Source organism: Saccostrea cucullata, unplaced genomic scaffold, assembly GCF_032062105.1.
Source record: "Saccostrea cucullata isolate Sc308-1 unplaced genomic scaffold, CSIRO_AGI_Scuc_v1 ctg11669, whole genome shotgun sequence".
NCBI classification, from domain to species: domain Eukaryota; kingdom Metazoa; phylum Mollusca; class Bivalvia; order Ostreida; family Ostreidae; genus Saccostrea; species Saccostrea cuccullata.
The window spans coordinates 1-25,516 of record NW_026928613.1 but is presented as its reverse complement, the minus strand read 5'-3'; the positions used below and the strand labels follow the sequence as shown (position 1 = coordinate 25,516).

The window sequence follows — 25,516 nt, the reverse complement described above, 5'->3', positions numbered from 1 at the left end:
AGCTTCCATACACTGTCCTAGTGTAAAAGTAAGCTGTCAACTGTAAATGTCAGCACTCCTCACAAAAGTCCAGTATTCAAGCTCAAAAGTTCATTAAACATTATAAAATTGGAGCATAGCAAACAAGGACCTCCAAAACAGAGGTGGGATCAGTGGGTGTGAGCATGAAGGAGTGAACATTTTCTGCCGCCCGTCACACCCTTGGTGTTCTCCTTGTCATGTTCGGGAAATAACGGAAATATCCGAAATGGCCTATCAATTAGTATGAAAAATGCCTGTCAGCATATGATTTAATCATAAATTGTGTTTGCTGACAGGGTCATTATATCCACCACAGAATTTACGAAATAATGACTTAAAAACGAGACTGCTGATATTCTTGTTTCAGCATCTTGTTTCTCAATCATTTACCTCGAAAGATAAATTTTTCATACATAGGTACATGCTCTTGCGTATCCAAACAATTGAGAAATAGAAAAAAAAGTTATATAATAGCATATGCATACAAGCAAAGTAAGGCTTCATTTTTTAAAGTATTAAATAATTTTTTATTCGAAATTTCAGTCTTCTTGGCAAGGAACTGAGAAACATAAATGCATATATGTAGTAAACTAATTAATAACGACTTTTGTTTCGTTTTCAATGGTGTGCCTCGCATTTCATTTTCTTCTTATCAGTATACGGCCTTTGCACTTTCCTCTTATTTCATTGGCCAAGAGAGTATCTTTTTTTGCACCACTTCTTCAAACAGAACAAAAACAAAACAATAATTTAAAAGATAGATATTGATCGCAATTAATGTCTTTATTTTCTGCTCACATCTTTTAAAACTGGCAATGGTTGGCTCAAATGACCATCATCTACTTAAAAGTACCGAGAGTGGTTAAACTAAAATTATGGTTAAATATTTGATCTACAGACGCAGGTTAAATACAGAAAGGAGGCTATCTCTTCGCTAATAACTTCTTTAAAAATGTAAAAAGGCCACATACAGATAACTGCTTCAAATTTGAGCCTCGCTCATGGGTTACAATGGAAAAGCACAGGAATCTCTTGTAGTTATGCCTCCTCTTTTCCCAACCACAATGAAAACAGATAAAATACCTATATATACTGAAGTTATATTTTATTGATCAAAATAGAGGTTTTGATCAATAAACAAAACTGTAGCTAATATCAAGATGGAAAACTTCAGCAAATATCAATAATTGTTCTTGATATAATAATAATATAAAATATTTATTACATTCACGTATGAACATATCATCATTAAGTTTTTTTTTAAACTAATGTTTGCCAGAAAGGTACTTTTTTATTGTTTGCCAGAGAGGTACTGTAAATGACATGTACATACAGATTTTCTTCACACAAAAAATAATGAAAATAATGATTTGAAATGTTAATGTGTAAAATATATATTGTAATCTTTGCCCTCTTCTTCTAATATTAGTAAAAGTGAGTACAAGAGCCAAGAACTTGAAAACTAAAGTACAAGAAATATACAATAATCATCTTTACAGTCCTGACAAAAAAATCATGGAAAGAAATGTAGACACTAAGTTCAGTCAATGTCTTTAAATTGTTAAATTAATTTCATTTACTTCTATTAAGCTACTAGGGGAAAAATTCGATTTAAACAACATTGCATACATAGAGTCAATTTTAACTTCCTTTTCAGAATGAAGGAAAAATTAGCCTAATTTCCTCTTAGCTATATTTATAACACGGAACAACCATATTCAAATGTTTGCACTGATAAAGTCATTCAAAAATTGGTTACTTCCGATTTTGACTTGACTTTTTCTTTAATAGTTTTATCAACAGGAAACCCAAAATCATGAGGGCAAAGATAGATGCAACAACAACAGAAATAATTATCAAAGTAAATTTTGTTGTGTCTTCCTCCTTAGTTCTGAAATTAGTCATGTTGTTCTCTGTTCCAGTTCCGTTTGTCATCAAAGATATAAATTTATCTGTGTTGTCTTTATTTAAAAAATAAATAATAGAATATTCTAGTAATAAGTTTTAAATATTGTTAAATGTATTTATTTTATAAATGCTTCAACTCTTAAATCATTGTCATTTAATTAATTCTCTTTGGATGGTATTTAAAATTTGAGAACAAAATAAAAAATTCTAGTCAACTGTAAAAGTATTTTTATATATCACCTGTGATACCTAAACTTGTGACATATCGTATGACAATGCTTCCTCTACAACAGGATTCTTCGCCTTCATACAACAAAGACATGGCTGAGTTTTTCACAGTCATATTATACTTTTCTTTTGCTGTACATTGTTCCCATTGTACTTTCATTACACTGATGGCTTTTTCGATGACCACATATGAACATTCCCTACACCAATTCGGAAAAGTGCAAAACAATGGCATCAGAAATTCCATTCCTCGTGAGAGTGTTATTTTTGGTTTTATCTACAATTTGTTTCAGTTTTCTAGGCTTTGTCGGAATTTGCTTTTGCATTGAAACCTTGGCTAAAAATGTGCAACGTAATTAACTTAAATGCAGGAAAATTGTACAAGGCCCAGATATGTATTTTAATAAACCCTACTTCCCATTCCGTCTTTTTTTTAAATTGAGGGTACAGAATTGCCTTCGCCCTTCCTAAATAACATGTGTTTAATTTTGTAGTTATTTTGTAATGTATTATAATTTATTCAGAATATAACTTTGGGCAATACAGCCCATCAGTTTACTCAAATAGCAACATACTAGTATATTGCGAAAATGATGACTCTTAATGAGTCTAAATTGGGGGTTTGGATGAAACCCCTGGTAAAGTATTTTATTGTACATATACACTGACAATTATGATTGATTGGTTGTTGTTGAACGTCCCACGGGAGAATGTTTCATTCATTTGGAAACTCAGTTCACTTAGATTGAGTTAACTATACATTAGTCAATTGATTCTGTGTGTTTGATGATATCAATACTTTGGTATAAGCACAGTTAATTGTATTAAAGTTTATAAACATGTTTCAGGTTTAGAAAAAATACAATAACAATTGCAATTTGTAGTGCTCTTGTCAATAATTTACAATTGCAGATCATATCTTGTTGTTTTTAGGATGATTTTTTTGTTTTTGGTTTTTAATCAATAAATTAATTTCAATCTTAAATCTTATTTTCATTCGCATTCGATGTATACCACGATGATTTAAGATATCACAGAATCTGACACATCTTTTTTATATCTGGATATATATTTGCTAGAATAAGACGTAAATGGTAACCTAACAACAAAGCTTTATGATAAATGAATTGAACTTTTCAATCCTCATCTCCCCTTACTTATGCAGCAATACCTTTTTCACCTGATTAAAGGGTTTTTATTTCTCAGCTGATTCGATACACAAGAGCATGTATATATGAACTTTTTCAAAAACGAGTTAAGGTATTGACAAACATGTTGATGAAACAAGAATATCAGCCGTCTCGTTTTAAGTCATCATTTCGAAAGCTCTATGGTCGATATGCAAGATCTAAAAAGAAAGCAAAATGTTATAAGGTTTACATGTAAAATACTCCATGGTATATAGACCAAACAGTATGGAGTGAAACTTCGCATTGTGAAGGAATTGTTTAATAAACGAGCAGCAGGGTTTGTGATGATCTAATATTGCTTTTAGCGACATGTGACAGGGTATCATTTAAATACTTTTTTGGAATGTAGATAAAAATTTCTTATTCCTCTAAAATTTTGGTCTGCAGTTTAAAACGATTAACATCTTTTCTTTAACCTTTAGGATTTTACTGCAAGTGAAACGAATTTTTTCATGTGCATTTTAGTTTATCCGTCTACCATCTTTATCCGCTAGTTAAATTTATAAAACTCTATTTATTATTTATGATACACTTAGGACAAGGAAGAATACGTACAATTTTAATTTGAACTCAGAATGCAATGATTGGATTTATTTTTGTTTAGATTTCTAGTAGAAATTCTAAGATTGGAGGATATTTACACTATCAGTATCTAGCGCCTTATTATTCTCAATAATATATATAAACATTTTAGTATCGATTTTTCTAGCAATTCAATGTCAAAAATTAGCTTTTAATTTTAAGTTGTTTTGATTTCACACGCACTTCTAAAATCAATTTGGATATGTAGTAAGAGAGATCTTCTTGATTGATAGTCTTCTTTGGTGGTGGAAAACTATTCTTTTCTTCCCTTAAAACTAAGATAAGTCCTTATTAGATAGCTTGTTTAGCATGTATGTTCTAAACCTATATGCTTAATGTAAGATTCAAATGTTTACCAAGACACCTTTTTTATCGAATTTCATCACCAATATTTTCTACATTAGTAAAATTCAGAATTAATAAATGCAAAAAAATAACAAAACCGTTTCAGTGCTGCATGTTAAATTACATTAAATTAAATTTCGTCAGTATTTTTGGAATAGGCAGTGCTTTACATCCTTCTATTCATAATTTAATTACAAGCTTAAGTACAGATACATGTTGCAAGAAGTAGTTTATTTCCGGATGATATATTACCAAAGGAAAAGAACTGTTAAATATGTTTTATAATAATTATAACGAGGAAAGGGCGTCAGAATTTCTAATCATATAGAAATATATCATCTACTTATGAATTTGCTTTTCTTCATAGGACAGCGCACTAAAATACAAAAGGAATAATTGTTACAAGTTTATATTCCTTTATTTTTCATTCACTGTATACTATAGGCAGGAAGAAGAGATGGATCCAATCCAGAGTCATAATTTGTGACATTATTTTTGTTGACCAGTGTTTTCATTTGTACGTCAGAAGAAAGCAGTAAGTACGATCAAGTTTAATAATTTTCTACAAATAAAAAACTAAATATATATAATAGAAGATATGTTATGTATATTATATATTTTGCTCCGAGAAATGTAGCTTAAAAGCTTATTCTCATTCAAAGGGTTGAGAAAAAAAAGAATAACGGGAAGTATTTATTGTTTATTTGACCTGGCTATATTGGTTAATGATAAAAACATATGACAGGTGCTGGCCATGGCCTTTATCACTTAAAAATAACTCAAACCATGCTGAGAGATTTTTTTTTATAATGGATCAGTACCACAATATCACATATTAATTAAGAAATATAATACCGTGGAAAAATACTGATGTGTTTGGCATATGAAAGGTATCTCTGCAGGTACTTCTATTATGATGAAAGCAATTTATATGTCAATTACAAGTCAATTGCAATATTGTTAAATAAGGAGTTACATTGTATAATATCAATCTAGAATTTTTATTCATATTCATCTCTTAAGAATTGATTTACCGCTGTCTATCTCATTCTGGAGGGGGAAATGACCAAGAATTCTATTTCATCTTTATATTTTGAATGTTTTTGATTTCTTTTTTCAAATATTGACAATCCTATCATTCTATAATTAATAATTCAATATTTCGTTTATTTTTTAGAATAAGAAAATGATGAAAGCAAAGACAAAGGACTGTTCACACCCTACTTTCTGTGCAATGTGTAGTATATTCAGAGTTGCTGATCCAAATTTCAAAACCATTTTCACGATAGTGGACAATTGCTCGAAGCATTATGAATATCCGAGTTACCTTCCTAAAACCAAAGTTATAGTGGAGGGGGTTACTGTCGGGGAATTCAATCAAACCCGATGTTGTGAGGGTTCTCGGTCACTTTTGTATACCACAGGTAAAGTAAGCCATATTCATACCTTCATAACAGCTGTAATTTGTATCATTTTAAAAAGCACATTTATAAATCTATAGAGAGAGAAAACAGATGGATGAATTAATAGCATGTACAGTGAAAACCGTCTATTCGGACACCTGTACAATCCGTTTCAGTGTACACTCCGACTTTTGTTTTCGTTTTACGATTTCTCATATCTTTTATATTCTCTACAATCCAACAATCTGTCTATTTTGACAAAAAAGGTAGATTTAGACAGGTTTGTTTCACTGTATAATCAACACACAACCTCAATATTAAACAGCTGACAATATTTAACCACTGCATTTCTGTTTTGTTCTGTGTTGAAGATTCCTCGTCTTCAAGTGATTGGAGGTCATCACCTGTTATCAATTTTCTGCTGATAACACTGTCCATTGCTTTGGTTGTCTTCCTGCTCATTATCACCATCATATTAGTGGTCAGGTACAAAAAGTAAGCATTGAAATTTACTTATGGGTGTATTAATTTTCAAATGTGAATTACACTGTTTTTCTAAAGATATGCATGTTTGCTTTTATTTCATAATAAGCATTTAAAACAACAAAATAAATTTTCACTTTTTCATAACCATAGGATTTCCACGTCTAAAATATATTTTTATTTCGAAAAGAAACGCTGTATGTGATAAATACAACAAGAGGCCCATGGGCCTTATAGGTCACCTGAGCATTATGCAACAACAGTGATTGAATTTGATTCATGTTTTAAGCCAGATGCTATGGCATTCACAATTTTGAAAGAGGCATCATTGATCGTCATACAATACACGTAGCAGTCGCTTAGTTTGTTTACTCAATACGTATAGGCAGGGTGGGGAACAAAAATACACATTTCAACTAATCAGTAAAATTCACTAATAATCAGTAGTGCCCCTACCACACATGAAACTCTGACCCTTAGGCCTAGATCCACACATTGCACAAATGAAAAGACATCCTTGCTTTTCAAAACTATTTGATTAATACCAAGGAGCAGATTTCAAACAATTCATTCATTTTCAGTATATGGTAAACCTGACCCCGAAGCCTTGAACTTCACAATTCACAAGATTAAGGCCCTTGTTCATCATAGCTATAAAGGTAGTTCATCTGCTTAATACCTAGTAGCAGAGAAGAAGATATTCAAATAATTCATGTTTTTTCACTATATAATCAATACAGCCCCGCCCTAACACCAGAGCCCCTGATCCTGGGGCCATAAAATTCGCAATTTTGGTAAAGGCACTCTTGCTCATCATAACTATGTACTTAGTTGGTTTATTTAATACCCAGGAGCAGAGAGGAAGATTTTCAAAGAAATAATGCATTTTCACTATAGCCCTCGCACCAGAAACCCTGACCCTGGGGCCATAAAATTCACAATTTTGGTAGAGGCACTCTTGCTTATCATAACTATGTACTTAGTTGGTTTATTTAATACCCAGGAGCAGAGAAGAAGATTTTCAAAGAAATAATGCATTTTCACTATATACTTATTTGGCCCCGCCCTAGCACAAGAACCCCTGACCATGTTGCCATGAATTTCACAATTTTGGACTCAATGCTGATTACAATCATGCAAACAGTTTGACTTTTTGATGTCCAGGAGTAAAGAAGAAGATTTTCAAAGATTTCATTAATTTTAGTGGTTTTTGCCCCACCCCCAGGGGCAGAGACCATGAAATTCACAATTTTTGTTCCCCTTCATCCATAGATGCCTTGTGCCAAATTTGATTAAAATTGGTTGAGTGGTTGCAGAGAAGAAGCTGAAAATGTTCAAATGTTAACGCACGACGGACGACTGACGACGGACGACGCACGACGACGGACGACAACGGATCGCAATAGGTCACCTGAGTTTACTCAGGTGACCTAAAAATGCAGCAGATAAAAAATACACTAAGCTAATTAAGCTAAGGTATTTTACTTATTTCTCATATTCAGTGCATTTTTCATATTTCATCGAAGGCATTCAACATATGATCCTGGGAAACAAAATGAACCATGCAGTATAATCATTGTAAGATATTATTTTCAACCTATTCTTTTTATAATGTTTCTTGTATTTATAAGTCAAAATTAAGCCTTACTGTTTTCTTAAAAAATCTTAAACATGATCTCCATTCTACTTTTAATTCTAGCATATACTAGCGTTGCTTTAATTTTTACATGTTATTAATATACAAAAGGATGAAGTCGTGGAATATTCAACACCAGAAGAAAAATTTATTGTAGGAGGATCATTATTCCACATTAAATTAATGTCAAAAAACACAGAGAATGCACAATATAAAAGTCATAATCATGAAAGAGTGGAAGAATCACAAAGTACTGTTGATGGTGAACAGAGCGGCACTTTGAAACACGCTTATCTCGATAAGGAGGATTTCTATTGTACACTTCATAAAAAAGAAAAGAAATGTATTGATAGACAGGAAAGTGTCTACAGCCATTTCAGTGAAATTGATGATAACATTTACAATACAACATTCCACCATGAACCAAAAAAATGTGAACTGAATAATGTATATTCATGTGTATAAGTGCTCTGTTATACGTTGTTTGACATACTTATATCTTAAGGGATTGAGAGTAACAAAATGTAAAAAACGACATACTAATATTTATAACACATACCAATGCAATACATTTACATTATTTGTGAGAATTCATTTTAATCAGTCGATAGAAATTAATACTGAATATTTTTTTTATTGTTTCTTAATTTAATTTTATTTTTCATGTGTTTTGTTTCTGTGCTAAATAAGAAATGAAATGATATGATTTTTGATATCTAGAACAACATTACTCTGCAGTAATATTTCCTTAAATAAATTAAGAAATTTCGGTATTTTTTATATCAATTTTTGTATCAATATTTTTAAACATCCGGTGATATTAATACATTAAAGGTTTTTTTCCAACCTCTGACGAAAAGACCTGAGATGATGCGATTGGTTTAAAGTCATCATTTCGTAAGTTCTTTGGTCGATACCATGTCATTAATTCGAATAATAAATGACATTTTTCATATTTATTATTATCTCCATATATTTCATTGTAAATTATTTGAAATGAAATTATGCATCAGACTCTGTGATGCCTATTATTTTGAGTTCACTTATAAATGTGGAATTGAAGGCAACAGCGAGAAACCTTTGTATGTGAAATTTTTTAAACAAATTCACCTTCATACAATCAAGAAAACTGTCTGTTAATATAATGCGAACAAAGGAAATATGAGTACTTCAAGGGAGCGTATGTACCCAACAGATTCTGTAGAGGAAGACCTGCTTTCTAAAATTAATAATGTGCATATTAATACCAAATATTAGAGCTTTCGTACATTGCCCTAGTGTAAAAATAAGTTGTAAACTGTAAATGTCAGCACTCCTCGCAAAAGTTCAGTATTCAAGCTCAAAAGTTTATTAAACAATATAAAATTAGAGCATAGCAAACAAGGACCTCCAAAACAAAGGTGGGATCAGGTGTCATGGAGGAGTGAGCTTTTCCTGCTTCCAGTCACAACCGCGGTGCGTCCCTTGTCATGATCGGGAAATAACGGAAATATCCGACAATGGCCTATCAATTAGTATGAAAAATGCCTGTCAGCATATGATTTAATAATAAATTGTATTTGCTGACAGGGCATTGTATCCACCACAGAATTTACGAAATAAGGACTTAAAACGAAACTCCTGATATACTTGTTTCAGCAACTTGTTTCTCAATTATTTACCTCGAAATGAAAATTTTTCATACATAGGTACATGCTCTTGCGTATCCAATCAACTGAGAAATATAAAAAAGATTATATGATAGCATATGCCTACAAACAAAGTACGGCTTCAGTTTTGAAAGCATTAATTGATTTTTTATTTGAAATTTTAGTCTCCTTTGCAAGGAACTGAGGAACATAAATGCATATATGTAATAAACTAATTAATAACTACTTTCGTTTCGTTTAGAATGGTGTGTCTCTCATTTCATTTTCTTTTTATCAATATACGGCCTTTGCACTTTCCTCTGATTTCATTGGCCAAGTGAGTTTCGTTTTTTTTGTATAAGCCTGAGCCTTGAGGTGGAAAACTAATTGTAAATATTTTACAACACTTCCTCATTGTTTTTATTTTTTGCTCACATCTTTTAAAACTGGCAATGGTTGGCTCAAATGACCATCATCAAATTAAAAGTGCCGAAGGGGGAGTAGATGAACTAAAATCGTGTTTAAATATATGTTCTTCTACAGACGCGGGTTAATACAGAAAGGAGGCTATCTCTTCGCTAATGAATTATTCTTAAAAATGTGAAAAGTCCACATACAGCTTCAAATTTGAGCCTCACTCATGGGTTACAATGGAAAAGTATTGGAATCTCTTATCTAAAAATCTTATTGCATAAATTGCAGCAATGCCTCCTCTTTTCCTCTTTTCCCAACCACAATGAAAACAGAAAAAAACACCTATGTATACTGAAGTTATATTTTATTGATCAAAATAGAGGTTTTGATCAATAAACAAAATTGTAGCTAATACTAATAAGTAAAACTTCAGCAAATATCAATAATTGTTCTTGACACATATAAAATATTTCTTACATTCAATTATAAACCTATTGTCATTATTTTTGTTTTGAACTAATGTTTGCCAGAAAAGTACTTTTTTACTGTTTGCCAGAAAGGTACTGTAAAGAGACGTACAAACAGTTTTTCTTCACACAAAACATAATGAAACTAATAATTTGAAAGGTAAGTGTGTAAAATATATAATGTAATTTTTGCTTTCCTCTTCTAAAATTATTAAAAGTGTGTATAAGAGCCCAGCACTTGAAACCTAAAGTACAAGAAATATACAATAATCATTCTTACAGTCCTGAGAAAAAATCAGGGAAAGAAATGTAGACAATCATTTCAGTCAATGTCTTTAAATTGTTAAATTAATTTCATTTATTTCTATTAAGCTACAAGGGGAAAAATTCGATTTAAACTTCATTGTATACATAAAGCCAATTTGAACTTCCCATTCGGAATGAAGGAAAATTCAACCTAGCTTCCTCTTAGCTATATTTATAACACGGAACAATCATATCCAAATGTTTGTACTGTTAACGTCATTTGAAACTTGTGTTACTTCCGATTTTGACTTGATTTTTTCTTTATAAGTTTTATCAACAGGAAACCCAAAATCACGAGGGCAAAGATAGTTGCAACAACAACAAAAATAGTTATTAAAGTAAATTTTGTTGTGTCGTCCTCCTTGGTTCTGAAATTAGTCGTGTTGTTCTCTGTTCCAGTTCCGTTTGTCATCAAAGATATGATTTCATCTCTGTTGTCTTTATTTAAAAGATAAATAATATAATATTCTAGTAATAACGTTTTATTGTTAAATGTATTTATTTTAATCCTTTAACTCTTAAATCATAGCCATTTAATTCTCTTTGAATGATTTTTTTTTTAAATTCGACAACAAAATGAAAATTTCTTGTAAAATGTAAAAGGCTTTTTATATCTGTGATATGATACCTACTTGTGACATATCGTATGACAATGCTTCCTCCACAACAGGATTCTTCGCCTTCATACAACAAAGACATGGCTGAGTTTTTCACAGTCATATTATACTTTTCTTTCTCTGCACATTGTTCCCATTGCACTTTCATTACACTGATGGCTTTCTCGATGACCACATATGAACATGTTCTACACCAATTTGGAAAAGTGCAAAACAATTGCATCAGAAATTCCATTCCTGGTGAGAGTGTTATTTTTGGTTTTATCCACAAGTTGTTTCAGTTTTATAGGCTTTGTCGGAATTTGTTTTTGCATTTGAAACCTTTGCTTAAAACGTGCATCGTGATTAACTTAAATGCAGGAAAATTTTACTAGGTCGAGATATGTATTTTAGAAACCCTACTTCCCATTCCGTATTTTTTTTAAATTGAAGGTACAGATTAGCCTTCCTTAACAACATGTTTAATTGTGTACTTATTTTGTATTTGAGCAAAAACGACCAATCAGTTTACACAAAAAGCAACATATAAAACAAAAATGATGACTCTTAATGAGTCTAAATTAGAATGGGGGGACGTTGGATGAGACCCCTGGTAAAGTGTTTTTTATTGTACATATACACTGATAAATATGATTGATTGATCGATGTTGAAGGTCCCTCTGGAGAATTTTTCATTCATTTGGAGACTCGGTAAACTTACATTAATATAGTAGTAACTATACATTAATCAATTAATTATGTGTGCTTGATTTTCTATATCAATACTTTGATCTAAGAACAATGTAATTGTATTAAAGATTATGAACATGTTTAAGATTTAGAGAAAAAAAAAATGACAATTGCAATTTGTAGAGCTCTTGTTAGTAGTTAACGACTGCAGATCAAATATTGTTTTGTACAGAATGAAATTATTGATTTTTCATTAATAAATAAATTCAATCTTGAATTTTATTCCCATTCTCATTCGATGTATATCACTTTGATTTTAAGACACCATAGAATCTGACACATCTCTAATATTGGATACATTGCTATAATAAGACGTAGATGGTCATCCAAGAACAAAGTTTTATGATAAAGCAAATGAATTAAACTTTTCAATCTTCATCTTCCTTTACTTACGCAGCAATAAATACATTTATCACTTGATTACAGGTTTCTCAGTTGATTCGATACACAAGAGCATGTACATATGAACAATTTTAAAAACAATTCAAGGTATTGAAAAACAAGTTAATGAAACTAGAACATCTGCTGTTTCGTTTTAAGTCATTATTTCGAAAGTTCTATGGTCAATATGCAAGGTTTAAAGATAAAGCAAAATGTTTTTAAGTTTTAACTAAAATATACAGACCAAACAGTTCAGAGTGATGCAATTGATTTCACTGAGTATTTTTAATATGGTATTGATTTCCTTATATTATTAACGTGCCTGCTTTTTGGTGAGCAGTTTAAAACGCTTAATGTCTTTTCTTTCGCCATTAAGATTTTACTGCAAGTATAAATAATGTGTTCACGTGCATTTCTGTTTATCCCTCTGCAATCTTTGTTCGCTAGTTAAAATAAAAAAAAACGCCATTTGCTAATTGTAATGCACTTAGGACAAGGAAGAATAAGTACAATTTTAATTGGAACTCTTCAGAAGGCACTGATTTTTTTAATTTCTAGTAGAGATTCTTAGATTGGAGGATATTTACACTCTCAGTATCAAGTATATTGTCAATTATTAGCATTTTATTTGACTTTTTGTTGGAGATTTTTCTAACGTTTTCATGTCAAATATTAGCTTTTAATTTTAAGTTGTTTTGATTTCACACGCACTTCTAAAATCAATTTGATTATGTAGTAAGAGAGATCTTCGTCATCTTGATTGAAAGTCTTCTATGGTGGTGGAAAACTTTTCTAGACCTCTTTAAAACTGAAATAAGTCCTTAGATGGCTTCTTTAGCATGCATATTTATGGACTAATATGCTAATGTCATATTCAAATGTGTAACAAATTACCTAATTATTGAATTTCATCACCCATTTTTGCTACATTGGTAAAATTCAGATTTGATATTGCGCAAAAAATACCGAGTCGTTTCGGTGATGCTTGTTAAATTATACACACTTAATAAAGACTTCCTTTACAAAGATTTTTCTGCAAATGTACTTTGTTTTTGTCATTAAATTAAATGTACATTCGTATTCCGTCAACAGCACGAAAATGAAATGTTCACATTTCTATTAATATTACATTTCGTCAATATTTATGGAACAGGCAGTGCTTTAAATTCTGATATTCATAATTTAATTACAAGCACAGATACATGTTGTAAGAAGGAGTTTATTTCCGGATGATATAATTACCAAAGGAAAAAGAGCTGTTTAGTATGTACATGTATGTTATATGATGATTATAATAAGGAAAGGGCGTCAAAATTTTTAATTATATAGGAAGATCATCAACTTATTTGCTTTTCTGCAAAGGGGAAGCGCACTAAGATACAAAAGGAATAATTGTTACAAGTTTACGTTCCTTCAGGTCATCACTTTTTTTTATTCACTGTCTACTATAGCTAGGAAGAAGATATGGATTCAGAGTCATAATTTGAGACATTATTTTTGTTGGCCATTGTTTTCATCTTAACTTCAGAAGAATACAGTAAGTACGATAAAGTTTAATAATTTTCAACATGAAATTCTGTGGAAAGGACTTATATAGGCAGTGCCTGCTGTCCGATCCTATTATGTTAATCCATAATAAAATATTCTTTAAATTAAATTATATATTTTGCTCCTTGAAATTTAGCTTAAAAGCTATTCTCATTCAAAAGTTGTGAAAAAAAGAATCACGGGAAGTACATGTACTCAATGTTTTTTTTGCCCTTGTTATTGGTTATTGATAAAACCATATGACAGGTGCTGGCCTTTTACACTCAAAATAACTCAAAACCATGCTTAGAGATTTTTTTAATAATGGATCAGTAACACAGTATCAACATACCAATTTAGAAATATATTATCGTGGAAGAATACTGATGCGTTTGACATATGAAAACTATCTCTGCAGGTACTTCTATTATAATGAAATCGATTTACATTTCAATTGCAGTATTGTAATACACCGAAAAACGTTCTAGAATTTTTTTTTCAATTAAGGACAACCCTGATCATTCCATGTTTAATAATTCAATATTTCGTTTATTTTTTAGAATAAAAAAAATCATGAAAGCAACGACAAAGGACTGTTCCCATCCTACTTTCTGTGTAATGTGTAGTATATTTAGAGTTGCTGATGCAAATTTCAAAACCATTGTCACGATAGTGGACAATTGCTCGAAGCATTATGAATATCCAAGTTACCTTCCTAAAACCAAAGTTATAGTGGAGGGGGTTACTGTTAAGGAATTCAATCAAACCAGATGTTGTGAGGGTTCTCGGTCACTTTTGTATACCACAGGTAAAGTAAGCCATTTTCATACCTTCATAACAGCTGTAATTTGTATCATTTCAAAAAGCACATTTATAAATCTATAGAGAGAGAGAGAAAAGAGAGATGGATAAATTAATAGAATGTACAGTGAAAACCGTCTATTCGGACACCTGCACATTCCGTTTCAGTGTACATTCCGACCTTTATTTTCGTTTTACTATTTCTCATATCTTTTATATACTCTAGTCTACAATCCAACAATCTGTCTATTTTGACACAAAAAGTAGATTTAGACAGGTTTGTTTTACTGTATAATTAACACACATTCTGCATACTAAACAGCTGACAATATTTAACCACTGCATTTCTGTTTTGTTCTGTGTTGAAGATTCCTCGTCTTCAAGTGATTGGAGGTCATCACCTGTTATCAATTTTCTGCTGATAACAATGTCCATTGCCTTGGTTGTCTTCCTGCTTGTTATCATAACCATATTATTGGTCAGGTACAAAAAGTAAGCATCAAACTTTACTTATAAGAGCATCAAATTTCAATTGTGAGTAGCACTGTTTTTCTTAAGTTACGCATGTTTGCAATTATTTCAGAATATAGCATCTAAAACATCAACAAAATATATTTTCATTTGTTAAATAACCATAGAATTTCCACCTCTGATTCTTTTTCCAAAAGAAACACTGTTTATGATTAAATATAAAAACTCAACAGATAAAAAATAAACACTAAAAGGTATTTTACTTGTTTCTTATATTTGATGTATTTTTCATATTTTAAAGAAGGCCTTCAACATATGATTCTGGGAAACAACATAGACCATGCAGTATAATCATTGTAAGATATTATTTTTAACCAATTCTTTTTATAATGCTCTTGTCGCCCGCGTGGCGCAGTGGTTAGAGCGTCTGCTCTAGAGTCGCGAAGAAAGGAATCAATCCTTACGTCGCGGGTTCGAATCCCACTGAGGGACGTGGAGACCGGTCCTTCGGATCAGACCGTATAAACCGAGGTCCCGTGTCGCAGTAAGTGCTGACACGAAAAAGATCCCTCCCTGCTCAATGGCCCTGAGTGCCGAGTAAAGGACAACATTTGCACCGGCAAATGGTGGCGTCTCCATATGAGTGAAAAATTCTCGAGAGGGACGTTAAACAGTATACAATCAATCAATCAATCATTTTATAATGCTTTTGCATAAGTCCAAATTATGCCTTAAACATGATCCACATTCTACTTTTAATTCTAGCATATACTAGCGTTACTTTCATTTTTACATGTTATTAATATACAAAAGGATGAAGTCGTGGAATATTCAACACCAGTAGAAAACGTTCCTGTCGGAAAATCATTATTCCACATTAAATTAATGCCGAAAGACACAGAGAATCCACAATATAAAAGTCATGTTCGTGAAAGAGTGGAAGAATCACAAAGTACTGTTGATGGCGAACAGAGCAGCACTTTGAAACATGCTTATCTCGATGAGGAGGATTTCTATTGTACACTTCAAAAAAAAAGAAAAGAAATGTATTGATAGAAAGGAAAGTGTTTACAGCCATTTCAGTGATATTGATGATAACATTTATAATAAAACATTCCACCATGAACCAAATGAAGGTGAACTGTATAATGTATATTCTTGTGTATAAGTAGCTCTGGTATTAGTAGCTGATTGACATATTTATGTCTTAAGGGATTGAGAGTAACACAATATAAAAAACGACATACTAATATTTATAACACACAATGCAACACAATTACATTATTTGTGAGCATTCATTTTAATCAGTCGATAGAAATTAATACTGAATATTTTTTTCTATTGTTTCTTCTTTCAATTTTGTATTTCATGTGTTTTGTTTCTGTGCTAAATAAAAATGGAAATAATATGATATTTGATATATAGAACAACATTATTGTGCAGTAATATTTCCTTAAAAAGAACGTTTCTGTAAGGATATCCTGCTTATAAGTATTATAAAATCTTGTTCCATTTCAATAAAAAAATTTCGTTACTTTTTTATATTAATTTTTGTATCAATATTTTTTAACATCCGGTGATATGAATACATAAGAGGTTGTTTTTCCGACCTCTGATCAAAAGACCTGAGGATATGCGATTGGTTTTAAGTCATCATTTCGTAAGTTCTTTGGTCGATACAATGTCATTAATTCAAATAATGAAAGACGTTTTTCATATTAATTATTAGGCTATTATGTATGAGTTGAATTGATGGATTTTTACGTTATTTCCCGATCATGAAAAGGAGCGGTTGTGATTTGTCGGCAGAGGACGCTCACTCCTCCATGGCACCTGATCCCAACTCTGATGTTTTTCGAGGGCAATGTTTCCTCTGTTCTTTTTTTTTACATTGCTGAATGGACTTTTGAGCTTGAATACTATTTGTTATCTCCATAAACGGTATTTCATTGTAAACTATTTGAAATGAAAATTATGAATCAGACTCTCTGATGCCTATTATTTCGAGTTAACTTATAAATGTGGCATTGAAGGCTACAGCGAGAAACCTTTTTATTTGAAAGTTTTTAAACAAATTCACCTTCATACAATAAAGAAAACAGTCTGCTAATATAATGCGTACAAAGGAACTATGAGTACTTCAAAAGATCGCATGTACTCCAACAGATTCTCTAAAGAAAGACCTGCTGTCTTAAATTCATAATGTGCATATTAATAGCAATTAAAAATATTTACTGACATTTTAGGTTGACAAGAATTTTTCCAGTGAGTTTGAAATAAAAGATAACACGGAGTATATTGGATATTTTACACGAAAAAAAGCAATGGTTTTATATCCACAAAGATGTGTGATAACTGTGCTAACTTCAATTTACAATAAAAATATTTGCAATATACCCTTTTTACCTGCGTATGGCGTTTCCTTTGATTGAATACTCAATAACATACCCTAATTTCGATCACGTTCTAAAACGAGACAGTATAATATAAAGAAATGTTTATGAAACAAGAATATTAAAAGTCTTCTTTGATTGATTGATTGTATATTGTTTAACGTCCCCCTCTTTTTCACTCATATGGAGACGCCACCACTTGCCGCTGGAGAGCTGCAAATTTTGTCCTATGCTCGGCACTTAGGGCCATTGCGCAGGGATGGATCAATTTCGTGCCAACACCTACTGCGACACAGGACCTCGGTTTATACGGTCTCATCCGAAGGACCGGTCTCCACGTCCCACAGTGGGATTCGAACCCGCGACGTAAGGATTGACTCCTTACTTCGCGACTCTAGAGCAGACGCTCTAGCCACTGCGCCACGCGGGCGACAAAAGTCTTCTTTGAAGTTATCATTTCGAAAATTCTATGATCGATACAACAATCTTGTCAGTAAATACAATCGAATATCATTTAGTAAATGTCGATTGATTTTTTTCATGTAACTATTACGTCATTATTACATATCGAATTTGCTACGGATTTTTCCATTTATTTCCCAGTCGTGACAAGGAGTACATTGTGAATGTCACCGGCTGGAGGAGATGATAAATCATCCACGACCACGATTTCATCTCTAGTGTTTGAGAGTTCCTGTTTCCTCTGATTCTGATTCGTATTGTTAAATGGATTTTTGAGCTTGACTTAATGGCCTATCTCCAAACATTTTGGAATATTGTTCATTATTTCTATATTTCATTAGATTGGAATTATAAGCAAATTGTTGGATGAACTGCCTTTAGGACAAAACACGAAAGGGTTCACTTTTGATATCAGCTTAAGTTTTAAATTTATAGAATTAATAGTGGCAAAACAACACGAACATTACAAAAGGGATGATCTAAGTTTTATAAGCGGTAATTGTCACCTCCTGAACAGATAAAAATATAGTGAATTAATTATTGACTATAGTTAACAATAACATGAAAAGTTGCTTTAACGTTTAAAAAATATATTTACAATAGTTAATCAATGTACATGTGTATCTTTCTATTTTGCTATGAAATTCAAAATATAATCTTCAGTTTTCTCTAGCTCTAACATGTATTATAATTAAGAATTTAAAATTTCAACATAAAAAAACATACATGTACCAACATATTTTTAACCTACACCATTAATGTGCAATTTAAGAGACAATAAGACTTTGAATCTATAAAAAATACTTAAATGTTTGAAAATAAATCGAAGAATTATTCTATCAAAGTTGTTATTAAAGTCAATCAAAATTTACATGAAAACACGCTTGTTTTCTCATTTGCCATGAAGATTCATTGATGAATGATATTTCTCTTTTTGTGCTATGTGTACAAGTCTGTTTGAAAAATAACTTTATATCAGAGTACATTGCATTTCATCCGTTGTACTAAATTTAACATTTATTTGATTTCCCGTGGGAATTGAATAATACAAGGTGCATCTTTATGACCAGTCATTGCTAGTGGTTCTTATGTATTATACAGTACAGGGGAAATAAATAGATATGTATGTTGTACACTGCTGATACGTCACTAGCACTGCCTAGCCCATTTTCTAGTCACTTAAACACATGAAGGCCTCATTACATGTACATTTACCAAAAGGCAAATACAGATTTGAGTATCAATTGTTCTGCGCGTGCCTCTATCTGCTTCTAAATTTGTAGTCGTAGCTTAGTAATACGGAAAGAACGATGCAGGCAAAAGATGAGACGTTGACAAACGTTTCAATCACTCAAGCTCAAGAAATTAAAATTAACAGAATGAATTTTGTTGCCTTAATGTCAAAACACAGACAGTGCTTATATGGTTCCCTGTACATTATCGTAAATAATCGAATGAACAATGTTTAAAATTCAAATGCTTTTTTTATACAATCGTTTCTTTCTTTAGAAAGTCGCAAAAAAGAAATTACAAGTTTGAAGCTGCACCTTCAAATTTTCCCCCCACATGGGGTCCGATGTGATGTGCGAAACCTCGGCTTTGTTTGTTTGTGCATAATCAGCAGCTGTTTCTGCATGACTTCATGAGTAGAAGCTATCCTCGTCTAGTATAGATTGATTTCTATCTCCGATCTAAGCGAACATTAGTCTGTTGCAATGAAGCAGCGAACTTTTATGACTTAAAACACCCGAAAATCTACCTTCTACGTGACCGAATCATGCGTAGCACGGATTCAACCTATTCACCCGTAAACAAATGAACAACCAATCGATCTCCTTTACCGATGGACTTAATCTGCATACATTACAAATACACGTGTTTTACCATAATTTTTATAAATATATATATATATATCTTTATTTATAAAATATATAATATTTTAATAATAACGTTTTATTGTAAAATGTGTTTATTCTAATGCTTCAACTCTTAAATCATATAGTAATTTCTTTAATTATCTTTGAATTTTTTTTTAATTCGACAACAAAATAAAAATATCTAGTAAAATGTAAAAGGCTTTTCATGGTGTCTTCTACCTATTCCCACTTTTTAAAAATCTCAATTCCACCTATTCCCACTTACAAATAATAATAGATGTTTAGATAGTTATTTTGTGTTTTATAGTAACTAGACTAATAACATCTGCTCTTTAGATTTATCAGTATTTTGTACATTCTCATGTATGAGAAAATATGATTTATTTCGGATTTTTGAAATAATAAAAAGGTCTTACAAGAAAAAACAACTTAATATCTTGGTTTAAGAACATAAATAAATAGATTTATTGAAAAAAAGCATTCAAACAGGTGGATTTTAGAATGAGTATATTAACGGAGAAAAAAAAATTAATTCTATTAAAAATCCATATTTCCTTTCAAATATTTATAAAAAGTCTGATATATAATTTCAAAAAGCAAATATACATGTCCTCTATCCCAACAGGTGTTCATTAATCATTGTTTGTACAGCAATTGTATGTTTTCATAGTTATTATTTGTTTACACAAAAATTCCACCTAACCCCACATAAAATCGTACCTTTTGCTACCTGATTTTCAAAACGTGGGAATAGGTAGAATGAACCCTTTTTATATATGTGATATGATACCTACTTGTGACATATTGTATGACAATGCTTCCTCTACAACAGGCTTCTTCGCCTTCATACAACAAAGACATGGCTGAGTTCTTCACAGTCATATTATACTTTTCTTTTAATGTACATTGTTCCCATTGTACTTTCGTTAAACTGATGGCATTATCGATGACCACATTTGAACATGTCCTACACCAATTTGGAAAAGTGCAAACCAATGGCATCAGAAGTTCCATTCCTGGTAAGGGTGTTACTTTTGGTTTTATCTACAAGTTGTCTCAGTTTTCTAGGCTTTGTCGGAGTTTACTTTTGCATTTGAAACCTTTACTGAAAATGTGCAACGTGATAAACGTAAATGCAGGAAAATTGTACAAGGTCAAGATATGTATTTTAGAAACCCTACTTCCCATTCCGTCTTTTTTTAAAAATGAGAATTGGTACAGATTGGCCTTCCTAAACAACATGTGTTTAATTTTGTATCTATTTTGAGCTTGACTTATATTTCAGAATATAACTTGGGGCAAAACAGCATATCTGTTTACTCAAAATTTTCAACATATAAAACAAAAATGATAACGCTTTATACGTTGGATGAGACCCCTGGTAAAGTGTTTTTATTGTACATATACACGATAAATATGATTGATTAATTGATGTTGAAAGTCCCTGTGGAGAATTTTTCATTCATTTGGAGACTCAGTACTCTTACACATCTCTTATATTGGATATTTTGCTAGAACAAGAGGTAAATGGTTATCCAAGAAAAAAGCTTTATGATAAATCAAATAAATTGAACTTTTCAATCTTCATCTTTCTTTACTTACGCAGCAATAATCACATTTATCACCTGATTACAGACACTTTTTTCAGTTTTAACTTCAATATACAGGCCATACAATTTAGAGTGATGCAATTGATTTCACTGAGTATTTTTAATATGGTATTGATTCATTTATTTTCTTTATTTCTTTATTAACATATCTGCTTTTTGGTCAGTAGTTTACAACACTTAATGTCTTTTCTTTCACCGTAAATGTTTTACTGCAAGTATAAATAATGTATTCACGTGCATTTTTGTTTATCCCTTTGCCATCTTTTTTTATTACTTATTATAATGCACTTAGGACAAGGAAGAGTTCAATTTTAATTGAAACTCTTCAGAATGCAATGATTGCATTTAAGGGACTCCGACCCTCAGTCAGGAAGGACAACTCTTTAATTTATAAATTAATTCAAAAAGTCTTTAAATTTAGCTTGAAAGTTAAATATTTTAATGCAACAATTTTCATCATATGCCTCTTAATGTGCTTCAAGGTTTTTTGCAAAGCTCCATTAATCACTTCTGATTTCATATCATGTTAATAAACATTGGTATCTAAAAATGCTTTTTCGGGATAAAAATGTCTACTTTTAATTAGACCTTTCTGAGAAGTTCAAAGTACCTTGAAGCACATTGAGAGGCATATATTGAAAATTGTTGCATGAAAAGATTTAATTTTCAAGCTTCATTTAAAGTCTTTTTGAATTAAATTATAAATTAAAGAGTTGTCCTTCCTGGCTGAGGGTCGGAGTCCCTTAATTTTATTTTTATTTCTAGTAGAGATTATTAGATTGGAGGATATTTACACTCTCAGTATCTATTGCCTTAATATTGTCAATTATAAGCATTTTATTTGACTTTTTGTTGATGATTTTTCTAACGATTTCATGTAAATAAAATTAGCTTTTAATTTTAAGTTGTTTTGATTTCACAAGCACTTCTTAAATCAATTTGGATATGTAGTAAGAGAGATCTTCGTCATCTTGATTGAAAATCTTCTATGGGGGTGGAAAACTTTTCTTAACACCCCCCCTTAAAACTAAGAAAAGCCCTTAGATAGCTTATTTATCATGCATATCTATGGATAATGTGCTAATGTGATATTCAAATGTACATGTGTAGCAAGTTACCTTATTATTGGATAGCATCACCGATTTTTGCTACATTGGTAAAATTCAGATTTGATATTGTGCAAAAAAAGCCATTTCGGTGATGCTTGTTAAATTATACATATTTAATAAAGACTCCCTTTACAAAGATTTATCTACAAACGTTCTTGTCATTTAATGTACATCCGTATTCAATAGCACGAAAATGAAAATGTTAACATTTTTCTTAATATTATAAATTCCGTTAGCACTTATGGAATAGATATGCTTTAAATCCTAATATTCATAATTTAATTACAAGTACAGATACATATTGTAAAAAGGAGTTAATTTACGGATGTTATAATTACCAAAGGAAAAAGAGATTATAATAAGAAAAGGACGTCAGAATTTTTAATCATATAGGAAGATCATCAACTTATTTGCTTTTCTTCATAGGGCAACGCACTAAGATACAATTTTAGGAATAATTGTTACAAATTTATGTTTCATCAGGTCATCACTTTTTTTTATTCACTGTCTACTATAATAAGGAAGAAGATATGGATCCAGAGTCATACTTAGAGACCTTATTTTTGTTGGCCATTGTTTTCATCTGAACTTCAGAAGAATATAGTAAGTACGATAAAGTTTAATAATTTTTAATATTAAATTAAAAAAAAAATAAATATATATTATAGAAGATGAGTTGTGTATGTTATATATTTTGCTCCTTGAATTTTAGAGATTTAGAACCAAGGGAAGTATTCAATGTTTATTTGCCCTTGTTATTGGATATTGATAAAACCAAATGACAGGTGCAGGCCTTTTACACTCAAAATAACTCAAAACCATGCTTAGAGAATTTTTATAATGGATCAGTACCACAGTATCAACATATCAATTAAGAAATATAATATCGTGGAAGAATACTGATGCGTTTGACATATGAAAGCTATTTCCGCAGGTACTTCTATTATAATGAAATCGATTCAAATTTCAATTGCATTATTGTAATACACCGAAAAAAACGTTCAAGAATTTTTTTTTAAATATGGACAATCCTGATCATTCCATATTTAATAATTCAATATTTCGTGTACTTTTTAGAATAAAAAAAATGATGAAAGCAACGACAAAGTACTGTTCCCATCCTACTGTTTGTGTAATGTGTAGTATATTTAGAGTTGCTGATCCAAATTTCAAAACCATTGTCACGATAGTGGACAATTGCTCGAAGCATTACGAATATCCAAGTTACCTTCCTACGACCAAAGTTGTAGTGGAGGGGGTTACTGTTAGGGAATTCAATTAAACCAGATGTTGTGAGGGTTCTCGGTCACTTTTGTATACCACAGGTAAAGTAAGCCATACCTTCATTACAGCTGTAATTTGTATCATTTTTAAAAAGCATTTTATAAATCTTTAGAGAGAGAAAACAGCATTTAGAGTGAAAACTGTCTATTAGGACACCTGCACAATCTGTTTTAGTGTACATTCCGACCTTTATTATCGTTTTATTATTTCACATATCTTTAACATACTGTACAATCCAACAACCTGTCTATTTTGACACAAAATTAGATTTAGACAGGTTTCTTTCACTGTATAATTAAAACATACCCTCATACTAAATAACACAATATTAAACCACTGCTCAGCACTTCTGTTTTGTCTTTGTTGAAGATTCATCCTCTTCAGATGATTGGACGTCATCACCTGTTGTCATCCCCCTGCTGATAACAATGTCAATTGCCTTGGTTGTCATCATGCTTATTATCAAAATCATATCAGTGGTCAGGTAGAAAAAGTAAGCATTGAACTTTACTTATGGGAGTGTTAATTTTCAAATGTGAATTGCACTGTTTTTCTAAAGATACGCATGTTTGCTTTTATTTCATAATAAGCATCTAAAACAACAAAATACATTTTCATTTTTTTAATAACCATAGAATTTCCACGTCTGAAATATTTTTTTCCGAAAAGAAGCGCTGTATATGATTTTAAGTGAAAAAATTCAGCAGATAAAAATAAACACTAAGTTAAGGTATTTTACATTTTTCTCGTACCGTATTTGGGGTATTTTACATATTTCAAAGAAGGCCTTCAACATATGATCCTGGGAAACAAGATAGACCATGTAGTATAATCTTTGTAAGATAACGTTTTTAACCTTCTTTTTATAATGTTTCTAGTAAGTCCAAATTATGCCTGACTTTTTTTCAAAATATTAAGCATAATCCAAGTTCTACTTTTAATTCTAGCATATACTAGCTTAACTTAATTTTTACATGTTATTAATATACAAAAGGATGAAGTCGTGGAATATTCAACACCAGTGGAAAACGTTCCTGTTGGAAAATCATTATTCCACATTAATTTAATGTCGAAAGACACAGAGAATGCACAATATATAAGTCATGTTCGTGAAAGAGTGGAAGAATCACAAAGAACTGTTGATGGCGAACAGAGCAGCAATTTGAAACATGATCATCTCGATGAGGAAGATTTCTATTGTACACTTCATAAAAAAGAAAAGAAACGTTTAGATAGAAAGGAAAGTGTCTACAGTCATTTCAGTGAAATTGATGATCACATTTACAATAAAACATTCCACTATGAACCAAAGGAAGGTGAACTGAATAATGTATATTCTTGTGTATAAGTGCTTTGTTATTAGCTGTTTGACATACTTATATCATTAGGGATTGAGTGTAACGAAAAAAAAATAATAAAAAAAAACGACATACTAATATTTATAACACATACTAGTGCAATGTAATTGCATTATTTGTTTGAATTCCTTTTAGTCAGACGATAGAAATTAATACTGAATATTTTACTTATTGTTTCTTATTTCAATTTTATTTTTCATATATTTTGTTTCTGTGCTAAATAAAAAATGAAATAACATGATTTTTGATATATAAAACAACATTAGTGTGCAATAATATTTCCTTA

At 31.1% G+C, this 25,516-nt stretch overlaps 3 protein-coding genes and 1 long non-coding RNA gene across 5 annotated transcripts; 3 read left to right on the top strand and 1 right to left on the bottom strand.

Moving 5' to 3' along the window:
* Positions 1 to 4,588: 4,588 nt before the first annotated feature.
* On the top strand, positions 4,589 to 8,475 carry LOC134278190 (uncharacterized). Of its 2 annotated transcripts, none has more exons than XM_062760510.1 (5): positions 4,589 to 4,809; positions 5,452 to 5,698; positions 6,049 to 6,172; positions 7,687 to 7,738; positions 7,954 to 8,475. In XM_062760510.1, exons 2-5 carry the CDS (start codon positions 5,461 to 5,463, stop codon positions 7,978 to 7,980), a joined length of 441 nt encoding a protein of 146 aa, XP_062616494.1. In that variant the 5' UTR covers positions 4,589 to 4,809; positions 5,452 to 5,460; the 3' UTR covers positions 7,981 to 8,475. The 2 variants fall into 2 exon arrangements, with proteins under 2 accessions (XP_062616494.1, XP_062616493.1); XM_062760509.1 differs by having other exon boundaries at positions 7,908 to 8,475.
* Positions 8,476 to 10,690: 2,215 nt separating this feature from the next.
* Positions 10,691 to 11,534, bottom strand: LOC134278188 (uncharacterized). Its single transcript, XM_062760508.1, has 2 exons — positions 11,244 to 11,534; positions 10,691 to 11,049 (listed from the first exon to the last, which is right to left on the bottom strand). Exons 1-2 carry the CDS (start codon positions 11,461 to 11,463, stop codon positions 10,844 to 10,846), a joined length of 426 nt encoding a protein of 141 aa, XP_062616492.1. The 5' UTR covers positions 11,464 to 11,534; the 3' UTR covers positions 10,691 to 10,843.
* A 2,894-nt stretch (positions 11,535 to 14,428) lies between these two features.
* On the top strand, positions 14,429 to 16,327 carry LOC134278191 (uncharacterized). Its single transcript, XM_062760511.1, has 4 exons — positions 14,429 to 14,673; positions 15,035 to 15,158; positions 15,439 to 15,493; positions 15,951 to 16,327. The coding sequence occupies exons 1-4, from the start codon at positions 14,439 to 14,441 to the stop codon at positions 16,188 to 16,190; spliced, it is 654 nt and encodes a 217-aa protein (XP_062616495.1). The 5' UTR covers positions 14,429 to 14,438; the 3' UTR covers positions 16,191 to 16,327.
* Positions 16,328 to 23,622: 7,295 nt separating this feature from the next.
* Positions 23,623 to 24,710, top strand: LOC134278192 (uncharacterized). The gene is made up of 3 exons (XR_009994391.1): positions 23,623 to 23,913; positions 24,242 to 24,365; positions 24,655 to 24,710. It is a non-coding gene; the product is annotated as an uncharacterized LOC134278192 (long non-coding RNA).
* The last annotated feature ends 806 nt before the right edge of the window (positions 24,711 to 25,516 follow it).